Raw genomic sequence first — 23875 nt, forward strand, 5'->3', positions numbered from 1 at the left:
AATAATATGTTGTTATGTCATAAGCATCAACACATTAAATTCTTTAGAATTTTTACAGTTAAATGGCTAAGAATATGCTTGGATATTGGTGGAATATAAGGGGACTAGAAACCAAAATGCATCTCTTCATACACAGGGTAGTATGAGCATGGGGTAAATTATAAAGTAAGATCATATTTTGTCACTTAAGAAGTGAAGATATATTTGGAGCCCTAATTTTTCCAAACAAAAAATCAAATTAATTTACTTACTACTATAATAATTCTCTTTATTAATTGCCTAAGTCGAAAAAGGAAAAGGAAAGCTCTTGTAATGTTTACATTTTTACCTAGTACCTTATTGCTTATTAAACTGAAAGAATGATAAATAAATTGTTTATAATACTTACAGAGCTGAGCACTCTGACCAGAGGATTTCAACAGGAGCTTCAGCTCATATAACACAAGAGCAACATGGACAGCATGGCTACGTAGACGCTCAATGCGGAAGAGAAATGCAATGGCAGCTTCAAATTGGGCAGTCAAGAACAGCACTTGGAAATAAAGAAAAGGGTGCTGACTAGCAGCGAAGTGAGTCTCGCCTGCACAAGAACAAACATAATTAAAATTAGAAGAAATATACATTTTTTATCCTTCATATCCTATTCATTTTATATAACTGACATTTTTAACTCGTAAAAAAAGTTATACTGTGACTCATAGGCAGAGACTGATCAAACCATATCTTCAGTACCAAGGGTGAAGGAACCCACAGAAGAGTCTGAGAAAACGTATATGCCATGTTGAAGAATGTTTTTCTATATAGAATGTGGGTGACTGGATTGTCTCTACTTAACACAAACACTAACAATAAACTAGATGCATTATGTTCCACAGAAAATACAGATCACCTTGATTCACAATATTAATTTAACATTTAATACCACAGATACTATTATTTTGCTTTATCCACAAGCAGTTTGAACTTGAGAGAAAAGGGTGCATATCAGGTTAAGTACAAAATATCACTTTTAATATCAGGGTGGTATTCATTGGGTCTCAGTTGTGATGCACGCCTGGCCGTGTATACAGCCATATTGACTTCAAATATTATTGCAGGGACACTGTACATAGAATTACCAGTGTAACATAGACATGTCATCATTCACAGGCGCCATGTTGATAAGGGTCATATTTACAATTCTTGCAAAGCATTATTAAATACCAAATGTGTTATCCTTTTACAACATTTATAATGGTAAATTGCCTTTAGTTATGATTCACTTCGCTCTTTTTCATTTTTATATTACAGTTTACACTTTTTAAATCTTTATGTGATCAAAGTTATACAAAACTGTGTAAAAACAAATTATATTCTTCCAGTGTAAACACAAAAGAACCACTTTATTTTAATGTTTTCACATTACTGTATAAACCTACCATAGTCTTCAAGAAGCTGCTTTTGGAGTTGGGGTAATGTTTGTCTATCCTGTGGAGAAGTGCTGCATTCTTCCTCAAAACAAACTTGGTGTAACTGAAAGCAAACAATATTTGTATTTAGAGTCCTAAAAGTGGGAATGTGCAGATGACTAATTATATTCAGCTTTCCAGCCGTTCACTTCAGATGTTTGTGAAAACATGGAGAGATAAAATGACTCCTCCCAAAAAGAAGTATACTACTCATCTTAACAAAAACATATTTCTCTTTTCTTGTGGGCAAGTGAACAAGTATAACATTATGGGAGCATGATTTGTCACGTGATTTGCTTATTCTGGAGCTTGTGAAATATCTGAAGCACTTTTTTTTCCCCAGAATTTTCACCTACTACCATGGCTTTACTCTCACATATCTGCAAAGCAGAGAAGAGCTATGTTATTATGCTCACTAACCTATAATAATATTAAAAACTGATTATTTTTGTCAGGGTGTTCACCTGTTTTAGTAGCCTTGCTACCACCAATCTGTAAGCAGACATATGTTGTGTTATTTATCCATGGACAAAGGCCTGCACTTTCACCACTCATACGGCTAAAATTTGTGTTGCATTATGGTTCAGACAGCATTATTTTAAACAATATAAAAAAATCACTTTCTTTATAAGTTCAATCAACAACTTGGTTAACAAAATGGGGTGAACAGAATAAACTAACCATCATAAATTAATTTACTTTTGTGGGTAAACATTCTTAAGTTAACTTTAAACAATTATTTTAACTTTAAACAATACGTTTAAAGTAATCTGTCTGATCATTGGTTTGGAACTTGCATAAATGTGCCCATATTTGTCTTATGCAAAAAGCTTTGAAATGTCCTATTGACTGAAATTAGGAGATGAAGTGAAGCACTTATAAAGTGATAACCACATATTGTTTGGGTGGAACTTTCTCAGTAATAATCTCAGAAAAAAAACATATCTACAACAAAGCAATAAATAAGGTTCCATGTATCCGAATAGCAATTAGGTGCAAGGCAGAAACACAGGGCAGAGTCTATCACTAGGCACACAGGTACCTAGCGGGTTGATTTAGAATCACAAAATAATGCTAACATGAAAGATATAGATGAAATGAACTAGAAAATTAAACTTTAGATTACTGGGCTGCTTGAAAGTATAAGGGGGAATATTAAGGGCTACAGACTTAAATCAGTTTAGGCATTTTGTGAAGAAGTACTCACTAAAGCAAAACCCTCATTATACATCAACTCAGTAGCTTTGAGATAATTTAACTTTAAAGACCAATATGACAAACAATGTATACTAAAGGGGGCGGCACGGTGGTAGCGCTGCTGCCTCGCAGTTAGGAGACCCGGGTTCGCTTCCCGGGTCCTCCCTGCGTGGAGTTTGCATGTTCTCCCCGTGTCTGCGTGGGTTTCCTCTGGGCACTCTGGTTTCCTCCCACAGTCCAAAGACATGGTGGATTGGTGATTCTAAATTGGCCCTAGTGTGTGTGCTTGGTGTGTGGGTGTGTTTGTGTGTGTCCTGCGGTGGGATGGCACCCTTGATTGGTTCCCTGCCTTGTACCCTGTGTTGGCTGGGATTGGCTCCAGCAGACCCCCGTGACCCTGTGTTCGGATTCAGCGGGTTGGAAAATGGATGGATGGATGTATATTAAAGAAACTGGATTTACCAGTAACTGGCTCCCAATAGTTTGCTATTACTAAAAAAATATTTAAATTCATTTTACCTTAAGCCACAGATAGTCTTCGGTTTTGTCTGCAATTTCACTGTGGTTATCAGCAATGTCACATTTGCCAATCAAGCAGTATACTGCTCTTTTATAGGGGTCACCACTGTTTCTCAGGGCACGTCTATAATGTAGGCGAAGTTTATTTTCTGTTACAGGTGTTAATCTAAATAATCAAGAATAAAATGAAACAAAGACAAATAATAAATAATCTGGAAACATCACTGCTAAAAAATATACTAAAAATGCAGCATTTTAATATAAATATTAAATATATGTATATGAAGTTGGCTTTTCAAAAATAGTGCCATAGTTAATACCATACAATAAATACCATGTTGAGCGTGCTTAATACTGAGCATGGTCGTGGGATAGTTAAAAATGATCTGTTAATTTCTTCAAATTGTTTAGAGCTCAAAAACATAATTATTTAGTACTTAAATCTTTAAATTTGAAGGCATCTTGAACAACATCCCAAAAAAGTGCATTATATTTTGAAGAAAAGAAAAATCACTACAGTTTAAATTTACATTGGCAGCAAACTTGACATTTAAACATAGATTTCTTTAATTACAACAAATACCCCCGTCAGCATGCTGAAGAAAGATTAAAGTGGAGAAAATGATTTGGTATAACATGTGGGTTAGACATTTTTGCAAGCAATTTTTTAAACATACATCTTTCAGCAACTGTATGGGAGGGATATGTCTCCATTTTTCCAAGAAAAATTCCAGCATTTGACACATTGATAATGTAGCTGGGGAAAATTCACTATAGAAGGTGTGATTGCAGATTTTCCTAAGTGTCAGTTGAGATCAGGGGTCTCATGAATTATAGTATACCTTTTGGCCATGCTCTAAATACCCTTTACCCACATTAATTCCCTCTGCATAGGGGGTACTGTCATCCTGAAAGACCCCAGATTAGTAATTCCTCACCATCAGATAAAAAACTATAACCATTTGACCAGATCCCTTCACAGTAGTAAAATACGCATTCAGTCCTATATACTTCCTTTATCGTATGCCATATACTGAGGTTTAATATAATGAAGTACAACTACTTTGTTTCTTTACTTAAGTACATTATTTCATTTGTCTACTTTTACCCCAGTCTGTTTTTAGGTCAAAGAGCACATTTTTGACTTCCTAAATTTTCCAACAAGTCCTCTTTACTCGATACGCAGATCAAACTATAATAAATTCATAAGAGAGACCAATCATAGTTCAGCATTGCTTAGGTACAGCCAATATAGAAAGCTGTATTATCATTCAAAAATAAAAGTGCATATACATGCCTTCCACTGCTCATTCCATAGGTCATTCCTATGGTTCCCACTCACTGATGAGATATGGAAACTGAATGTGTACTTTCTCTAGTCGTATTTGAAACAACACCTAAAGAGATCTCTGCTTTCAAGAATTTGCCTTCAAATTTATAGAAGCATGTTGAAGTAAGCAGCTTTCCTCTTCTGAAGCTACCTTATATGGAGCCCCTGAAGTCCCATAAAGCTGTATCTTTTTAATCTTCTGCAAAGAAGATTTTATTGGCATAAGTAATATCTTGAGACCTCAAGTTATATATTGCGTGAACTATATCCGTATGTTGTATGCACAAAATATTGTACCGAATTCTTACAAGCCTGATTACTGAAATTCTAGAGTGAACCCGGCCGTAAAGTCGCTGAAGAGACGCTCTGAGTCCAGCAAGACCTGATGGCCTGGGAGTGGTCTTGCTGCCCCTTGTCCATTGTTTTAGATGTCAGCTTCCCTTCAAGTAGAGGTAACTATTTTTGTTGCTACCTTATGGAATTTCAGCTGTGGGAAAGCTAACAGAACACTGCCCTGCCAACCGGAATCTACTTGTGTCAAAATGATAAAGGAAAATATTGGTGGCTTATTAAGTGAATATTTTAATTTTGTGTGCATGTGTTAACTTTGAATAGCGATATATTTTATCTTGGCAAGTAACTGGATAATTACTGCACATCTGTTATTCTGTTTTACACTGAATTACAAAGTGCATGACTTATTTTCTGTGCTCTGTCCTTTTTTATTATTATTTTTTTTTTGTAATTTAGAAGAATGCATTTAAATTTAACAGAATTGGCCCTTGTGCCTGCGGTGGGCTGGCGCCCTGCCCGGGGTTTGTTTCCTGCCTTGCGCCCTGTGTTGGCTGGGATTGGCTCCAGCAGACCCCCGTGACCCTGTAGTTAGGATATAGCAGGTTGGATAATGGATGGATGGCCCTTGTGCAGAGTGTTCTTCAGTAGAACACTGATTCTCAGATTAGTAATTGCCATTTTATTAGGGTGTACTCAAGTTGAATTATGGTAGAGTAATATTTGTGCAAGTTGGTTTAATGTTTATATGTCTGGGAAAATGTTATTTTGTAGAATTTCAATTGTCTATATGACTGCACTAAAATATGAATATATTTTATGAGACAACAACTGGTATACATTTGGTTATGCCTCAAGTGTAATATTGGTTAATTCTATAGTTAACATGACTGCTCAAGCGAGAAATTTAAAGATAAAATTGGGGACCAAACTGAGCAAAGGAAACCATAGCTTTCTAAAGAGAAATTTTGTTATAAGATAAATAACAATTTTGAAATTGTTGTATTACTATTTAATGTAATAAGCAAGCTTTTAAAATGCACCTGTAATTCAGTGAAGTATAATAAACCCAATCTGTGTTGAATTTCACTCACCTTCTCATTATTGTAAAATGTACTTTTACTATTAGTACTCAAGTACTTTTGAAAGCAGATACGTTTTTACTTTTACCCAAGTATTTTTTTTACTGAAATACTTCTTACCTCAGCAAAAGTTCGACTTTTACTCAAGCATCATTTCATAAACTCTTCTTGTTGAGACAGAGAAAGGTTTAAATGTCTTTTTTTCACTCACTGCTCAGGAAGCCTAGGTTTGTGTTTTTCAGTAATAGTTAAAACATGTATGCAGTCCAACCGTAGTATCACGTTTTCCTGATAGACTGTTCTTCACAACATTTTCTGGTATTGTCAACTGACATTTCCAGTCAAATGACGTTTGTCTACTTTTCCTATAATGTCAAACTCAGTGCATGGCTATTGTGAGCAAGGAGTTTAAAGTGCACAGCTATTACTTGCTGATGGGCATCTTCTGAACCTTCATGTTGCAAGGGATGGCCGGCAGCTCAACCTGGCTGGGATGCCCCGAGAAGGGAAGGATGCCTCCCCCACGACACTAAATGGGGGCTTCCCTGCAGTGAAGCGGTGCCCCAGATTCCCGCAGGACATTATGGGATTTGAAGTACTGCTTCACAGTCCTGCTGGTTACCACGGGTGCCGCCGGGAGACACTGCAGGAGGACCTGAAGAGTCCTGCTTCCCTCATAGCCCGGAGGTACTAGTGAGTGACGAGGATGGAAATCCAGAAGCCCTCTAATTATTAATAGTATCTTCTGCAATAGGCTGCCAATTTGAATACTATTATTAATGGGTTTTGAATTTTCACATTTACCTCTCAGCATTCTGATACCATTTATTAAAGCAACATTTCTTTCCTTCTGCTCACTGCTTTGTGTAGTTAACCTCACAGGCCACTTTGGAACAATATAATAGCTTATTACCTATTAAAATACCTTTTGTACCTCAAAATAAATCACTCTAAATATATATAACATTTCCTGATAAATTAAAAAGCATTTTGCCTTTTATACCTTTTATCATTACTGTTAATATACTCTTGAAACCAGTTCTTGAATTCGCCAAGTTGATGATGGGCTTTGTTGACTACTTGCATAGCTGCCACCAGGTCACCACAGCGCATACAGTAGTAAATAAGGGCCCAGACAGGATGTCCATCAACTTCTCCATCCTACAAAGATTAAGTAATAATCACTTAAAAAATCAATACTATTCAAATTCTCGAGGATGTGCATAGCAATAGAATTCAGTAATAATGAATAAAAGGCACACTACACACCACTGAAGTCAGTGCCACAAGCTTTAAAAATGAAAAGTGGAATTCCTAAGATAATGTGTGAAAGGAGTTACTATCTGCAAAAAAAATATGTCTGTAAGAGACAGTCCCCTTAATCAAAGCATTTCCATTACATTCCAGTACAGTTCCATTTCAACTGTTGAATTTTTTTTCCAAAATTTTAACTTCAGTCAGTTGTTCCTATCTCTTATTTTTCTGCTGAAACCTATTATGGAACTACTAACCTGCTTAATGCTCTAAACCTAATTATTTTAAATAATCAACAAAACACATGACAGAAAACATCTGCATAATTAAATCTTGCACTTCACTGTGCACTTGAGAACCTATTGGAGGCATTTTCTGCAAAAAAAAAAAAAAATTATGAAATGAAAATGCAATCTCTCTTTTGCAATTTCATTTTCAAACTCTGCGAGCAAGAATGCTGCAAAAATTAAACAATAAAATAAAATAACCCCATTTGAGATTAAATCTTCAAAGTCTATGTGCAAGAATGCTGCAAAAATGAAAATGAAATAACTCAATTTACTATTTTATTTTCAGACTGAACAGCAATAAAGCCGTAAAAATAAAAGTTAAAACACATTTCCACTTTGTATTTTCATTTTCAGCTTCTCAACAAATGGGGTTATTGTATTTTCATTTTCATAGCATTCTAGCACGTACACTTTGAAAATGAAATCGCGCATACACTTTGAAAATGAAATTGCAAAAGAGGGATTGAATCTTCATTTTATAATTTTCGTTTTTTTTTTCTTTCATAAAATACCTCCCATAGAGAACCCTGTAATTTACATACTGTATGTTATATGTAATAATCCTATTACTTCTGGGCACTGTATAGACAGCAGCCTTTTAAGAAAGCTTTGTGTTCTCTGTCTGTTAAACTTTTGTGTTTTTTAACTTACTGATTAATTACCATATCTATTTTATTCTGGATAAGATTTGATCTTGAGTATGCTGTGTCAATGAAAATAGCCACCAGAAATTGTATAAATGGATTTCAGAACTACTAATGATCTGCTGCCTTTATCACAAACCTGAACACTGGCTCTTCTTAACAGCTAAGTTTCCCTCTTTGGGCTAATAAAGTACTACCTATTCACAAACTCCTACCACTCACTAATTTGTCATAGCCCAATTTATTATCAGTATGAGGCATTCATTTTGGGTAAGGTTAAAGCCTACCATTTGGAAATAACATACTTAAGTATGCTCAAGTACCTGAAGGCCTGGAAGTGACCCTGGAAGTTTGATGTTGAGAAAACCATGAACAAGTTGCAGTGTCCCTGGGATTCCTCCCAGCTGAGCCTGATGGAGATTTCCAAATACCATCACTGTAGTGTAGTTTTTATAACTGAAATACACAAAAAAGAAATTCAGCTTATAACCTTGTGAAAGTAAGTTTTGAAACACACTGCTCAAATTCCATGAATTACAGCTATGGGCACTCAGAGGAAATGTACTTAAAACTTCTGCAAAATGAGAAAAGTACAACAATCATTTTGGAAAACACGATTAACTGTACCAAAGTGTTCACATTCCAATCAATCTCACAGTACCTGTCAAGCAGTTACCTTTGGCCAGGTTCTCTTTGTTTTGGTGGAGTGTGTAAAGAAACATTTTATTTAGATGACGCAGACTCAGCACTGTAGCTCTTTCTTTTTTAAGTTACTTTCCGACAGTTAATTGCTTTTTATGGAAGATCATTTGCATTAATTAATGATAAGACAATATTGTTTGTATGATATTTAACCTTGAGTGTAGACTTAAAAACAAGCAATATAAAGGAAATTAGATATCGGGTTAAAATGTAATAGAAGCCAAAAACAAAGTTTGAACACAATTTTATTTAATATAATAACAAACTAAGAAGTACAGATAAACTAAGAAGTATCTTGCATCTATTACCTTTGTATTGCTTACATTCAAATTGATACTTATTTAGTTACCCTACCTTTTGAAACAACTCAATGTACAAATCACTGAACAAAGTTTAGATTTTTTTCTTTGCTAAACTGATAGGTTAACTAACTTGCACTGTAGGCCAGTAGCAGCAAGCAGTTTTGCAGACTTTTCTTTACTGTCTAATAGCTCTATTTAATAGAGGGACACACATTCTTATATTATTGTGTGAAGTGTGGATGTTCACGTTAGACTATGTAGGAATGTTAACTTGAGTGAGAGTGAATGTGCACTGCAATAGACTGGCTTTCATCCAAGGTCGGCTCCTGCCTAGCTCTAGATACCACCAGGATAGGTTACACTCACTGCTACCCTAAAAAAGGCTAAGCAGGCTTGATAACATATGAACAGATGTATCATATCTAAAACAAAATTTCAAGCATTATGAAATAGCAAAGCATGTCAATGTGGTAACTGAACAAATTCAGCTTATATGACAAATTTTCAAAAGTAACAGATAATTATTACTACTGTATTAGCATTGATAAGCAGGAATATGTTAAACTATTCACCAGAAGAAAATATTTAAAGATATTACGATAATAAAAGGAGGACTGCCCATATATTATGTAAAAAATTATTTAAAATTTGGTCTGTGTTAAAATGTATTTGAACCTCCAACTTTTCATTTTGTTTTGGTAGATTGATGATGTTACTGATTTTGCTGTCTCTATTTTTGTGTTGACAAGTGAAAGTCGAGTTCCCAGGTTTATATTAAGGACTGCATAGATAAATCATATTTATGCGCCTTTAAATATAGCATACAACTGATCCATGGCTCAGACATTGATATTAAATAATGTTTTTCCATTTGAATTTCTTTCTCTTTTAAACCTTCAAATTCAATTTAATTTTACCACAACTGAAGGCATGTGACTGGGGCTTCATTTGAACAAATTTAAAAACCTTTACTTATTTATTTTAAAAAAATAATTCCATAGAACTAACTTGAACACATATTGACATCACTAGTTATAGTCAAACTCAAAATATGAGACAGCCATATGCCACTACACTGCCAGGAATAATCTACATAATTTTAAAAATTAGGGGGCTCCGCCCCCTGCTTGCTTTGCTCGCCCACCCCCGGGTTTGGTTTACTGGATATACAATTTAAAGAAATTGTTAGTTTCATGGGAATTGTTATATATGCATAATTTTCACTTTTACTTTAAAACTTTTGTAAAAATAATACTTGTCCTTTATTTCCAGCCCCAGGCGTGGTTACATCTCTTTCTCACAGGATGTATAACACTGCTTGCGTTGTGAATGGTGTGCGGCTGAACGCACGCTAAGGAGAAGCGGTCAGATTATCTGCTGGCTTTCTGCTGCTGGCAAGCTGCGTGTTTTTCTTGTCGCTTGTCATTGTTTTAAGAGCTGGGAGCACATGAAGCATATCTGCCAACAGCAATCCAACAACTGCTAGGTTAGATGCCCGTGGACTTGTTTTAAATGATGTCTCACGTGACGTTGTAAAAAACAATACTTGTCCTTTATTTCCAGCCCCGGCGTGGTTAAATCTCTTTCTCGCAGGACGCATAACACTGCTCGCGTTGTCAAGGGCGGAGCGGTTGAACACATGCTAAGGAGATGCCGTCGGATCATCTGCTGTCTTTCTGCTGCTGTTGCTCTGCCCGTCAATCATTTTAAAGCTTGTACAGCAGCTGTCCTTTTGCCACTTCGTTGTGAATGGGGGTGGCTGAACACACGCAAGGAAAAGCGGTTGGATCTACTGAGTTCCTGCTGCTGGCAAGCTGTGTATTTTGCTTGTCACTTGTCGTTGTTTTAAGAGCTGGGAGCAAGTTAAAATGTCTCTCGCAGGACTTCAAATTGTCTTCCGAGAAGATCACGTCTCGTCTCCCTAGTCTCCCTCCCAAAGATTTTTTTTTATAAGAGAGATCATTTAACATAAGATTAGGCTGCTATGATAATTAATAGTCAATGATCTAAGGTTGAAAATACATTTATGAATATACATTTTTATCACAATGTAGTGTTCCATGTTCAAGCCATCTTTGTATTTGGTGACTGTGCTATAAAATTAAAATAATTTTTCCCAATAGTTTATATTGAAAGTTTGTTATACTTTTTGCTATAATTTGGTCTGAGGTCTTCCTTTCAGCAGGGAGATGCTTGATGATTGCTTATATATCTCAGATGTGACTATGCTTAGAAGGCAACAGCAGACTTATTTCTATGTATTTACGATTCTTTTTAAGGTAATGCTCACTATGAAAGTGCACAATGAAATTTAGTAATTTAATAAAGAAGAATACTTTCTTTAATTTCCCCTAGGTCTCAAAGTAAAGTATAGTATCTATTTATCTGTCTATGTATCCGTCTATCTATCCAGTCCTTACCTTTGCTCCAGAAACTGCAACGCTTTCTTCACAAAAAATATTTGCATGTCTATACGAGTACGTCGGTCAAGAGTATCTGTTGCTGATACCAAAGGCAGTTCAGTCATTTGTTTCACCATAGCCCACAGATCAGTGATGTTCTAGCAACATGACAAGAAAGCATTATTAGCAAATGTCTGTGACTAAAGATAGATAAAAAAAGAAAGCTCTCTTAAATTCAAAATACCTTATCATCTAAACGTTCTGCTACCGAGGCACATAATTCAACTAAATTGGGTGGAAGACGGTCATTTAAAATTTTTTCATTATATACATAAATCTGAAAAACAAAAAAAGGACATATATATGCAGATTACTGATCAAGCACTATTGTTTTCATGGATTTATAAAACCATACACAAAATGGCTTTAAATGTTTTACACAGAGAAGACTATTAGTGAAATTATTTAAAAATAAAATAAATGTATAACTAATAAAATAATAAAAGACAATTGAATGATATGCATTACACTTTCTTTTTTAAATCATCATGAATACCTGCAAATGACCGTTTTTTATTTTTGTTATTTTGTTCTACTGAGTTGCAAATAACATCAAATAAACAACAGACTGCAATGGTCTTCATTTTAAGTGTTGATGTTTGGACATTGAGTATGGTGCTTAGTCTGAATCTGAGGTGTCTCCATAATTGTAGTCACATAGAGAAGATGGAGTGCACACACCGATATATATTGTTTTTCAAAATTTAAAGCCATACCTCAAAATATTCATTCTTCTAAGTCTCAGTGGAAGACTTATTATATAAGGTAACGTGGAAAGTCAATTAAACTTTCAGTGGTTTGTCAGTCACAGAATTATTCAAGATAAAATTCAAACACATTAATAAATCGTAGAATTTTATCTTCTAAATTAGGCATTTAACAACAGATACAAGGCTGCAGATGAGACATGTACAGTAGTTCATAAGGATGAGGAAACACAAATCATTAGGCTTGGAAACTGATTAATTGAATTAAATTCTATAAGTCTATATCTAAAGGAACAATGTAAAACACATTACCATAAACCTTAAATTAATTCTTTGTTAAATTATGAAAAACAACTGCATAGGTCAAACCGAGTTTCTATAAAGTTGCAATGACATTTGCATTAAGTTAACTTTCATCTTTAAACTGAAAATTCACACACAAGGGCTTATTTTATATCACATGTTCACAACTGTGCTCTCATTTAATTAACATGACACTATGCAAATTAATATTTATGAAAAATACTTGCAGCTTTCACTTTAATGTATACATGAGTACTTCAGGTTTTTAACTTTTTTGGTTACATCTTTTAAGGGGATATACTTTACTTTAACAAATGTGTCTATGAGTATATGGGAGGAAAGACGAGTACCTTGAGGAAAGCACCGAAATGAGTAGACAATACCAAATGCTTAAAGAGAACAACTAGATACAGGACTTGAGCCTTGGAAACTGGATGGGGAGCACTTGGCAGATGTACATATAAATGTATTCCTTTGATATAATACAGGCATCTCACTATTAAAATACAAGAGCTTCTACATACTCAGATCTATTTACTAGTCAGGTGACCTTTAAAGGTTATTGACTAGTAACAAATGAATCAATGCAGGCAAGGAAATACTCACAATTCATATATCATAACATTATTCTAACTGAGCAAATCAGTATCACAGAGAATGAAAAATAAGTAGAGGCATGAGGCAGTACTACTAAAAGAACAATCTTTCATATTCTGTCAAAAACATTTATCTACATTTACTGTATAGACAGACTCTTCTGTAGATATCAGTATATAGGCAAACCACAGCAGCATAAACAATACCTGTTTTCCATAGGCTACTTCCACATTATCCAAAGCGCTGCGTCCTGGTGGGCCTATATCGCTGATAAAACTAGGCTTAAATGGGGAAGAAAAAAAAAATAAACAAATATAGACAACAGATTAGTATAAATAACATACAAAGAAAATCCAATATCTATAAACCATCTCAGGACTACAGTATTTGTAATTTTGTTAAACTTTACAGTGCTTAACAAAACTGAAGCAGTGAACCAAGTCATCACAAGAGGAAAAACATGCTGAAAATATTTGTTTCCTGGAGGCAAGTAACAGCCTCTAAGAGAAAAGGCTTGCATACAGATCCCAAACAGAAAGAAGACCACCTGGAGCAAAAAGTGTGCTGGTCCAAAAAAAAAAAAGCAGAAGGAGCATCATGTACATCAGGTTTTAAGGATACTGCCTGTTCAAAATGACTTCCATCCGCAATCTGGTCCTGTGAGAATCTAAGTACGTACGTGAATGGGCCTTGTGGTGGAGTGGAACTCTGTTAAGGACTGTTCTCCTGCCTTGCACTTGGTGGTACCAATGTAATCCTGAAATGAATTAAGTGCCTTTGCCTTTTTTGCTTTTGTAACATAGAAGATTCCTTCTCATGGTTACAACGTTCATTTTAAATTGAGTGTCAGCATGTTTTTCCTGGATTATCTCATACAATTTTCAAACAAAAACTTCACATTATTTCAGTAATTCAAAAACTAGCCAGGTTTACATTTTGAAACATAAACAACAAATCAAAGCACAGTTTACATATGGGTTAATGTTATTGCTCACCAATGACTTGCTTATTTCCTGTCTTTGAGAGAATAATGTAAAATATCTAAAGCAGATTCTAGTTCTGATAGAATACTATTTTTTTTTTGTTTTTTACCATGGAGTTGAAAGAAAAACTAAATTTCTATATGTCACCTCTGATTCTTGTGTGATGTCCAGAGCATCTTCCCCTGGGGCTAGAAGAGTATGCAACACCCTTTGTTTAACCAACTCCCACTCCATCAGCATTGATTCACGATGAAATTCCTCAGCCATCATAAAAGTCTGGAAGTAGTAGGAATAAACAGTTAAAACCATGTATTTTTTTATTATTTTAAGCATTTAGAATTGACAAATTGAAAACTGTACATATATAATAGGACTGTTGTAAGACAAGGATGAAAATCAACATACAATATAATATGTAACTTTGACTGTCTGATCTTTATTATTATACTATAGTAATTCTGACTACAAGGTAGGGAGTTCAAACACCAATGGGCAGTCTAGCATGTCCAGATCCATTCCTTTGCATCATCATTACCCAAATGATTTTGCCCTTTACACATACTGCACTTTTCACAATAGGGAACCAACATGGTGGCTTCTTCGAAGTAAGTCTGACTAGGCTTTGTAGGACATCTGGCCACTAGACCTGGCTACAGGAGAGTTTATCCTGGTATCCCTTTTTTGACAAAGCTTTATAAAAACCATCATGACATTCTTTTTTGTGCATTGCTTATCTGACCCCTCTCCTTAGGCCAGTTTGCCATGGGCAACCCTAACATGTGCACATGGTTCCCTGCAGCATAGTTTCAAAGACCGTTGCAGCACTCAAACCTCTCCACTACATCCATGGTACAATCCTGGGAGGAGACATGGCCAATCATATCTGAATATACTTCGCAGACTTGGAAAAAGTTATGACTGTGTACCCCATGGTATCATACCCGGTATTGAACTGAAAAGCTGCTGTCTTGGTACATAGCAAGAGCTGTGACGCAGGGTTGGTATTAATTTGAGTCTGTTTAATTCAGGTATGACATTCCATCAAAGGGGTGTTTTGTCTCCTCTATTATTGATTTCTTTTTGTTATTTGGAAATAAACATTATACCAGAAAAAAACTCAATTAGACAAATGACAGCAACAAATGCAACAGAGTAATGCAAATAGAGAGTTCCACCTAAAACAGTTCTGTATTTAAAGCACAGGCTACACATGTTTACTTTAGAATTATACAAATAAACACTTCCCACGTACTGAAAAAACATTTAAACACACTCTTTTGAAGATATTTTTTTTTCCAGTATGAAAAAATACGGGCATACTTTTTGTAATTTTCATTGAAAAGTTGTCAAAGCTAGAGCTTTTCTAGTCTGGGAACGTAAGAAGTGTATCAATGCCTCACTCATCAGGGTGTGATCGCTAGTGCATACTAGAGAAGGACTGCAAATAATTAAAGTATAAAAAGCTTTATACATTTCTCAGGTTCCAAAAAGGTATACCAAGATTTAAAATAAAATAAAAAAAAACTTAAAAAAATAAACTTTTAATGCCCAGATACTGCATGTGCAGTAAGAAAGTCAGAAAAAATGAGTTCATTCTAATCCTCTCCATTTTTGTTTATTCAATTTTCTCAATAATTTAAGCAAAGTGACTGAAAAGCCATTTCATGGTCCTTGCTGACCTTACTCTGTTTACATGTCCCTTCAAATGACTTCTCTTTTTCAGAGAGATACTTTCATGTCCCACGAGACAAGACTTTGTGCCAAGAGATTTAACCCGGAAATAAAAGACAAAGAGTAGATGACAAAGTAGAATGTCGTAAAGAATTCAAAAACTTTGGCTCAATACACATGCAGAGCAGGTTAAAGATAATTAAAGTACAAAAAATCTAAAGTCTCAAAAAATGATAGTAAAGATCGCATTGGTGCAAACAAACGGAAATTATTACTCAGTGAAATATCAGGAACAGCGAAAAGAGATTGAATATATTGTTTGGATTTAAACTTTAAGTCGGAGACTTGTAGATTGTCTAATTCATGTTGTCATCAGGAAAAAGTAGTGTTTCTTCCCAATGAAGAGGCGTATCCACAAGAATTAAAATATTTGTCGTTTGGTGAAAGTGAAATCCACATACGCGAATGGCAGGGACGCACAGTGGCTGGTGCGTAGCGCAGGCCAGGGGGGTTGGCAAGTGAAGCAAGCAGGGGGCAAAACCCCCTAGTGTGTGTATATATTGTGAGCTGGGGGCTGATCGCACCCTCAGAGAATACAGACAAAACGTTGACAGACTACCTTCACATTGCTCCTTACCTTACTGGCAGCTTTGTCGCGTGATAAGCCTCTTGCGTGGTACTCCGCTTACTTAAAAGCCTGTATGGGCACCTGTCAGATTTGGAATTGATTGTTTGCCTGTCTCTCTCTCTCTCTCTTTCAACCTAACCAACCCCCCATACCCCCCCCCCCAGCAGAACTGTCATCTCTGACTTGTCATGGAGTACGTTTAAACTTTTGAAAAAGAGACAACTGTTTGTTTGCAGTGTTTGAATAAAGTTCCTGTTTTCTACAACCTCCTGTGTTTCTGTGCAAACCTGTGACCCAAGCATGACAAGATAGATAAATATATATATTGTGATAAACCAGCCCGGCCACAGACAGACAGACACCAAATGTCCCAAATATACACACGCTTTATTTTCAGCACAACAACACAGTGCACAAGTAGCCACAATAATGCTCTCAGTCCGTTTTCACTCTCTCTTTTCCTTTCTCTTTCCTCTTTGGGTCACCTCGTCCTCCTGACTCAGGCTCCTGTCTTCTCCTTCCAGACTTTAGCTTCGAGTGGAGTGCGGTGGCCTCCTTTATACAACACCCGGAAGTGCTCCAGGTGCTTCTTGATTAACATCCGGCAGCACTTCCTGTTGTGGCGGAAGTGCTGTCGACCACCGTTCTGGAGCTGTCCAGGCATCCCCTGGCGGTAGCCACATCCTCCCACAGGGTTGAGTGTCCCAGCTCCGTGGCCCCCATACATACACATAAATAATATATATACATAAATAATAAATAAATATATATATATATATATATATATATATATATATATATATATATATATATATTTGCAGTTGGAGATCCACAAAGGGAGAAAAAACGAATCACGTATCATAAAATAGTTTTATTCCTGAGCTTTCAACCCCTATCAGGGGTCTTCATCAGAGGATAATGCTTAGACTTACAAGAATCAAAGGCAATATATAGTAACACATTCAGTATGGGGGGGGTGGGTGGAGGTTGACTAAGTCAGTATGATCAGGATGGGTGGGGGGGGATGTATAGTTTAATTAATGTGTATATGTCCTTCTTAAGTTGGCATATGCTGGGTTTATGTCCAAGTGTTTGTTGATGGCATTTTCATCTGATAGCCAAGACTCGGCCAACTCTCTGGCGCTTTTTGTACTGGCCTTAAATTTTACTTTTACGTTGTCCCAGTTGAATGTGTGTCCTGTCGATCTGGTATGTGCATATATCAAAGATAGTGCGTCCTTTCTTCTGACGGCGTTGCGATGTTCCTGTACACGTGTTGAGATTTTTTTTGACGTTTGTCCTATGTATACAGCTGAGCAAGAATTGCATGGAATACTATAAACTGCGTTTCGTGTTTCGGCTGTCGATTTCTTGTTTTTAGCATTAAACACATATACACATTAATTAAACTATACAACCCCCCCCCCCCCCCCGATCATACTGACTTAGTCACCTCCCCCATACTGAATGTGTTACTATATATTGCCTTTGATTCTTGTAAGTCTAAGCATTATCCTCTGATGAAGACCCCTGACAGGGGTTGAAAGCTCAGGAATAAAACTATTTTATGATACGTGATTCGTTTTTTCTCCCTTTGTGGATCTCCAACTGCAAATATACAAACCGTATCACAGACCTTCTCTTCCATATTATATATATATATATATATATATATATATATATATATACACACACACACACACACACACACACATATACACACATACATACATATATATACATACATACACACACATATACATATATACATATATATATATATATATATATATATATATATATATATATATATATATATATACACATATACATACATATACACATACATACTGTATACATATACATATATACATATACACACATGCATATACAGATAAAATTCCGTTACAACCAACTCTCAGGGACCTAAAAAATATTTCATTGTAACAAAAATTTTGTTGTAATGAGATTCTGTATTTTTTGCTACAGCGCTTTCTTTAACTTGTGTCCAGGCGTTTGCAATCATTTCAATAGCTTCTTTCGCGTTACTTTTAATCTCCTCCTGCCTACAAGTTATGCTGAAGAGAATTTTTCTCAGCATTTCCTTGTGAGGATACACTTTCAGGGTGCGAATGATGCCCAAACCCAATGGCTGAAGCGCTGCCGTGCAATTGGGTAAGAGGAATTCAACACGAACATTATCTAAATGTGGAAGCATGTTGTGGGCAGCACAGTTATCAATCAGAAGCTGAATCAACCTTTTTTTTCTTCATATTGTGAGGTTTCTGATCTCTTTTGAGACCCCCCCACTCCCCACCCAACGGGAACGACATGCTGAAGTACGTCCTGAAGCGCGATTGCAGCATCTGAGGAAGATTGTTTGTCCGTTGCTGGGACAGGGCCATAGGAGGCTCACAGCGCTGCAGTGAAGCGCCACAGAAGCAAATTATAAAAGATCGGGGTCGCGCTATAAGTCCACGTCTTGCACCCCAAAACACGAGGCTGAGTCTCAGTACTTCAGCAAAACCAGCTTTAAACAGGAACGGCACAGTTATTTATTGTAGCGTGATCTGCCACTCTGCTATACACAGACACAGCAGTCAGGCAGGGTTGTACAGGTCAGTGATCAAGTAATCCTGTTATCTGCATTTACAATGTACATGTTCCTAACCTTGCATCACCCATCGAGATCTTTTGTGTTTACTTTGGCGGAGAGACGCAGCATATCTGTGAGCCTGCTATTTCCCCGTACAGACGCGGAGATTGCACTTCGGGATGCTCTTCGGCTTGCTGTCTAGTTGTGGGTGGTCCCCAGAGAGTTTACAAACCTCACATTTTCTTGAATGAGTGCCACATTAATAGAAATGTTTCTTGAACGAGCATCACTGAACCACATAAAAACAGCTTTTTCAATGTCTTCAAATGCAGCAGTACACATACATTTGCAACCCGAGATTTTTCTTCTTTTTTTTGTCTTTCAAGAAAGTTGACAGTGTTGATGGCGAAATTACGAATTCACTGGCAACGTCTTTTTTCTTTTTGCTGCAATCGAGAGCTGCAAAAAATTAAAGTTTTTTTTTCTAATATGAACGGTTATCGTTTTTTCGTGTCTGCCATTTCTATAGGAGGGTGACAATGAGTTAAATTCCAATCGATGTTTTTCAAATGTTGACGAGCAATAAGCAAAAGGCATCACTGAAAAGAAAACAAATTTATATATATAAATAAATATATATATATAAAGACACTAGCCACCAAGTCTATTGTGTATTTTTATGCATTTTTTACCCCATTAGCGGACTTGGGGTGAAGTCTGCCTTGCTCACATGCAGTTGGTTGCTGAGCACATCTTCGTGAACGCATCAAACATTGGCTCCAACATACGCCCCAAAGAGCCTACGTTGTGCTTTCTGTCAAGAGAATCTGACCCAGGGAAACAGCTACTTGTCAGCTTACACTATATATCCACCTGCAACAATGGCCTGACAACATGAAACAGAAAGTTAAATCTGCATATGCATATCCAGTCTCTAGGCTTCCAGAGTAAATGCTGATGCAGCCACTGACCAATCTCTTCCAAAGACTGATGAACCCACCTCGCTAAAGTCTCAAAAACTGAATGCATGTGGCCCATTCCAAGTATGCAGATGCAGAACACTTTTGCCATAATCCCTCAATCCCACACCTAGGGCACTCAAAGTTCTATATTCTGATGCGCTTATCAATAATTTTTCATAGAATGACATTGATACTATGTTACTATTTTGTTCATTGATCTGAAGAGTGCTAATAATAATACCTTTTATAATAAGATTTTTTTATTTTATATTAATTGCATCTTAATTTTTAAAGGAGGCTGAATAGCTTCACAAAAAGTACAAAAAGAATAAAAATGAATGGCTGTGCATTTGACATGGGTTTCCATAAGGTTTGTGATTTCATGTAAAAAATGTATTTCTTAATGTGGGATTTTTTTCCCCAATTAATAAATGTTCTTCAATTAAAACATGGATTTTTCTCTTTTTTGCGTTGTAAGCCTATATTTTTTCGGAAAAAAAAATAATTTATTAGAAGCCTAAGAACACATCTTAACCAGGGGTGCCAATAATTGTGGAGGGCACTTGTATATGTTACTACTGATTTATACTAATTTGGGTGAAATGTGAAGTCAAGCAAAATTACACCTTTTACTGGTGAAGTAAAAAGATTACAATTAGCAAGCTTTCAAGGCAACTTAGGCCCCTTCTTCAGGTAATATTTTGCTTAACTTCTCATTGCATCCATAATGGCTAACACGGTGCAACACCCTAGTACTACTAACTTGGGTAAAAATCTAAACATTAACCAAAGTATTAAAATTAACTCAATTGCTAAATGTAGTGCAAAATTATAGAGACCAAAACACAAATGTGACAGCCCTATTTAATAAAAAAGTAGTGTGCAAAGCAGTTAGTAATTACAATTTAGAATTTCAGTTCAGAGATTATTAATTAAAACATATAAGAGTAACCAATTGAAATTTCCTTTCAACACAACTGATATTAACATTCTTAATAAAACTCCTTTTAATTTGTGGGCATATTCTAACAGCTATATACAGTAGAACTTATTAACTACAGGGTGGTCCAGATCTAATTATGCAACTTTTAATGCAATGCAGGAAAGCACCCGCTGTTCGACAGACAACCGTCTCTCCGCCATTTTGGAATGCAGGGCAGGTGCTGCCATCTATCGGCAACAAAGTTGCATAATTAGATCTGGACCACCCTATATAATATTCAGTGTTTTTTGTTTACTTAGACATGTATGATTTTCAATTAACATAACTATATTATGCTCACACTTAACACATCCCAGTCTATAAAATTACTAGGTGTATATTTTGAAGAGGGCAGCACTGCAGTGCAGAGGACTGTCGCACAGGCTCATGAATTAAGTGTTTTGGGTTTGTATTCCATATCGAGTTTGCATCTGTGTGGTGTCTGCAAGACTCCTTGGTGGTTGATTTTTTTTTTCCTTCAGGCAATTCAGCTACTCCAGGGTTCCAAAAATAGTCCCAAATACCAATGTTTTAAATTAACTGATAATTGGAATTTGGTATAACTAACTTATACTTCTAAGATCACAACATTGGCTCCCTGTAGCGACACATACTAAGTTCAAATCCTTGAAGCTTGCCCAGAGAGACACTTGTCAGGTCCCATGCTCCTACTCAACCACTCTGGTCAGCTGACATACTGTAAGGCATCTGGTGAAATCTCAAATCTCATTCCCTATTCTTTTCCTGTTAAGCTCCTGGCCGGTGGAACAAGCTGCCCTCCTCCATTCGAAATTCTGACTCCCTCTAAGCGTTTTAAGACTTTCTTGTTTGGTGAAATTCCTTCTAACATATCAGTTTTTGTAACCTAGGAACAGTAACTTGCTTGAATTTTGTTCTGAGCCTTTTTCTCTTATGATGATCAATTTTGTAACTATGTTCTGTAACACTTGATCCAAAACAGTCCCTCATACTGATGTTTACTTGATTATGTTGAATACTTTTGTAAGCTGCTTTGGATAAAAGTGTCAGCTAAGTCAGCTAAGCAATAAATGTAAATGTAAATTAAGTCTTGGTGTGTGTGAGATTGGTGATACAACAAACTTTTAAATCCTCTTCAAATGGATTAATTGGGTTTAAAAATGTTATGTTACTTGGATATCTTTTAAAAAATCAGTATTTATGAATGATCACCAATCAACTACATGGTCTTGGCTACTAGAGTAAAGTATAATGGCACATTAAGACAATTTTTTCTGGGCAAATCAAAGGCATATGTTTTCCTAAAGAATCTCACCTATTAGTATATATTATTGATGACAGGTGAGATTGTTTTATGTTGAATTTTATTTCCAAAACTGATGAATTATCAAAAAATGGTGTTTTATATTATAAACTGATTAGCATCTGTCTTTTGAGAGTATGAAAGTTTACAAAGACACAGGCACTATAATGAAACAACTAATAATAGATATGAATGTTAAATTCAATTCCTGCAAAACTTACCCTCCTTATCACTTTCATTTTATTTTGGTAACTTAGCCAAAACATCTTTTCTCCAAATTATTTTGATAATTTAATAAGTTTTAACTACCAAAGGCAAAAGATACCCACCAACATTCACGAAGAGTAGGAGAACTCAATTTTTAGTTCTTGAAATGTTTTGTATGCTTTTAAAATAATACCTATTCTTGCTCACTTACATTTGCATAAACTCTAGAATATTTGCAGGCCTTTGAAATAATTAGGTAACATGGACTCAGAAAATTGAATATGCTGTAGAAAAATGCATTCCCATGTTCACTTCAAAGTAATTTTAAAGCTATTGCAAACTATGTTAATGGTTCAACAGGACTAAGGTCTGGAGACCAAGGAGGCTTCTGCTAAATTCACTATCATGTTCCAGGGACTTACCTAGCCTTGTGGTATGTAACATTATTTTATTGAAAATAACAGCTCTCCGAGGAGTTAGCTGCTGCAGTGAGAGGGGTGAGCTTGATCAACAACAATGTTTAAACATCACGATACATTGAAGTACTTGTATTAAACAACCGTAAGTGTTCCACAAAAACGCAACCCATACAATTACACAGCCAAAAACAGCCTGCATTACTGACACCCAGCAGTATCGATCCATAAGGTTTTAGTCTTATTGTTTTCTTTCCATCAGTGTGGGTCAGCAGGAATCAGATGAACTAGGATTCATTCGGTCAGCTGTTTATTTTTCAAACCTCCGGTACACCCAGCTTGAGTTCCTTAATCCACTGCAACTGCACAGCTTTTTTTTTGCTATTTTTGTTGTTGACAGGATTGGAGGTCAGAGGGGTTGGTGGTCTCCACACTCTATCCAATTGCTTTTTTTAATTACCACATTTCTATTTAACGGACACATTGTAGGCCATCATGTACCCTGCATAAGTCATGTCAGATTTATCTGCCTCTTTAATAACAGATCCCATTTCTAATAACAAGTTTGCGGTTAGTTCAGGGATTTGGAGTGATGGCCTGTTATCAATACACCTGTGACACTGTCAATGCATGAAAGCCCCAGCACATTCCTGACACGTTGATGTCTATGTCACTCATCACCATGCTGTATTTATCTCACTTGAATATGTAGTCTTGTCCATTCTTCCTCTGCACTGCAGATATACACAGTAATTTTAGTATTTTCTTGTATGCTTTAAACAGCTATTTTTTAATCTGATGTTGTCAATGAATTAATAACAGTACACAAGACCAACTGTTTACATCAATGATTATTGCTATTTTGATCAAAGAAAACAACATTGGTCAAATTAGGTTTCAAAGATTTTTGGGTTAATGACAAATATATAGTAACAGACTGTGAGAAGGAAAGATTTCAAGAAGTTTTCCATTTTCCGATCTACCTAGGGACATATTTTAATTACAAAACTCTTAATTAGT

At 35.9% G+C, this 23875-nt stretch overlaps 1 protein-coding gene across 5 annotated transcripts in view; it reads right to left on the reverse strand.

Annotated features, from left to right (window-relative positions):
• The window catches only part of nup93 (nucleoporin 93), a 77464-nt gene that overhangs the window by 13427 nt on the left and 40162 nt on the right, over positions 1 to 23875 (reverse strand). For all 5 annotated transcript variants that reach the window (XM_028809374.1, XM_028809373.1, XM_028809375.2 and 2 more), the window contains 9 exons: positions 14259 to 14387; positions 13335 to 13409; positions 11706 to 11798; positions 11480 to 11619; positions 8379 to 8511; positions 6871 to 7028; positions 3165 to 3330; positions 1419 to 1512; positions 389 to 580 (listed from right to left, as the gene is read on the reverse strand). In XM_028809374.1, the coding sequence (XP_028665207.1) occupies positions 389 to 580; positions 1419 to 1512; positions 3165 to 3330; positions 6871 to 7028; positions 8379 to 8511; positions 11480 to 11619; positions 11706 to 11798; positions 13335 to 13409; positions 14259 to 14387 (1180 nt within the window). The remainder of the gene's footprint in view (positions 1 to 388; positions 581 to 1418; positions 1513 to 3164; positions 3331 to 6870; positions 7029 to 8378; positions 8512 to 11479; positions 11620 to 11705; positions 11799 to 13334; positions 13410 to 14258; positions 14388 to 23875) is intronic.

The sequence above is a fragment of the Erpetoichthys calabaricus genome, chromosome 9, assembly GCF_900747795.2.
Source record: "Erpetoichthys calabaricus chromosome 9, fErpCal1.3, whole genome shotgun sequence".
NCBI classification, from domain to species: domain Eukaryota; kingdom Metazoa; phylum Chordata; class Cladistia; order Polypteriformes; family Polypteridae; genus Erpetoichthys; species Erpetoichthys calabaricus.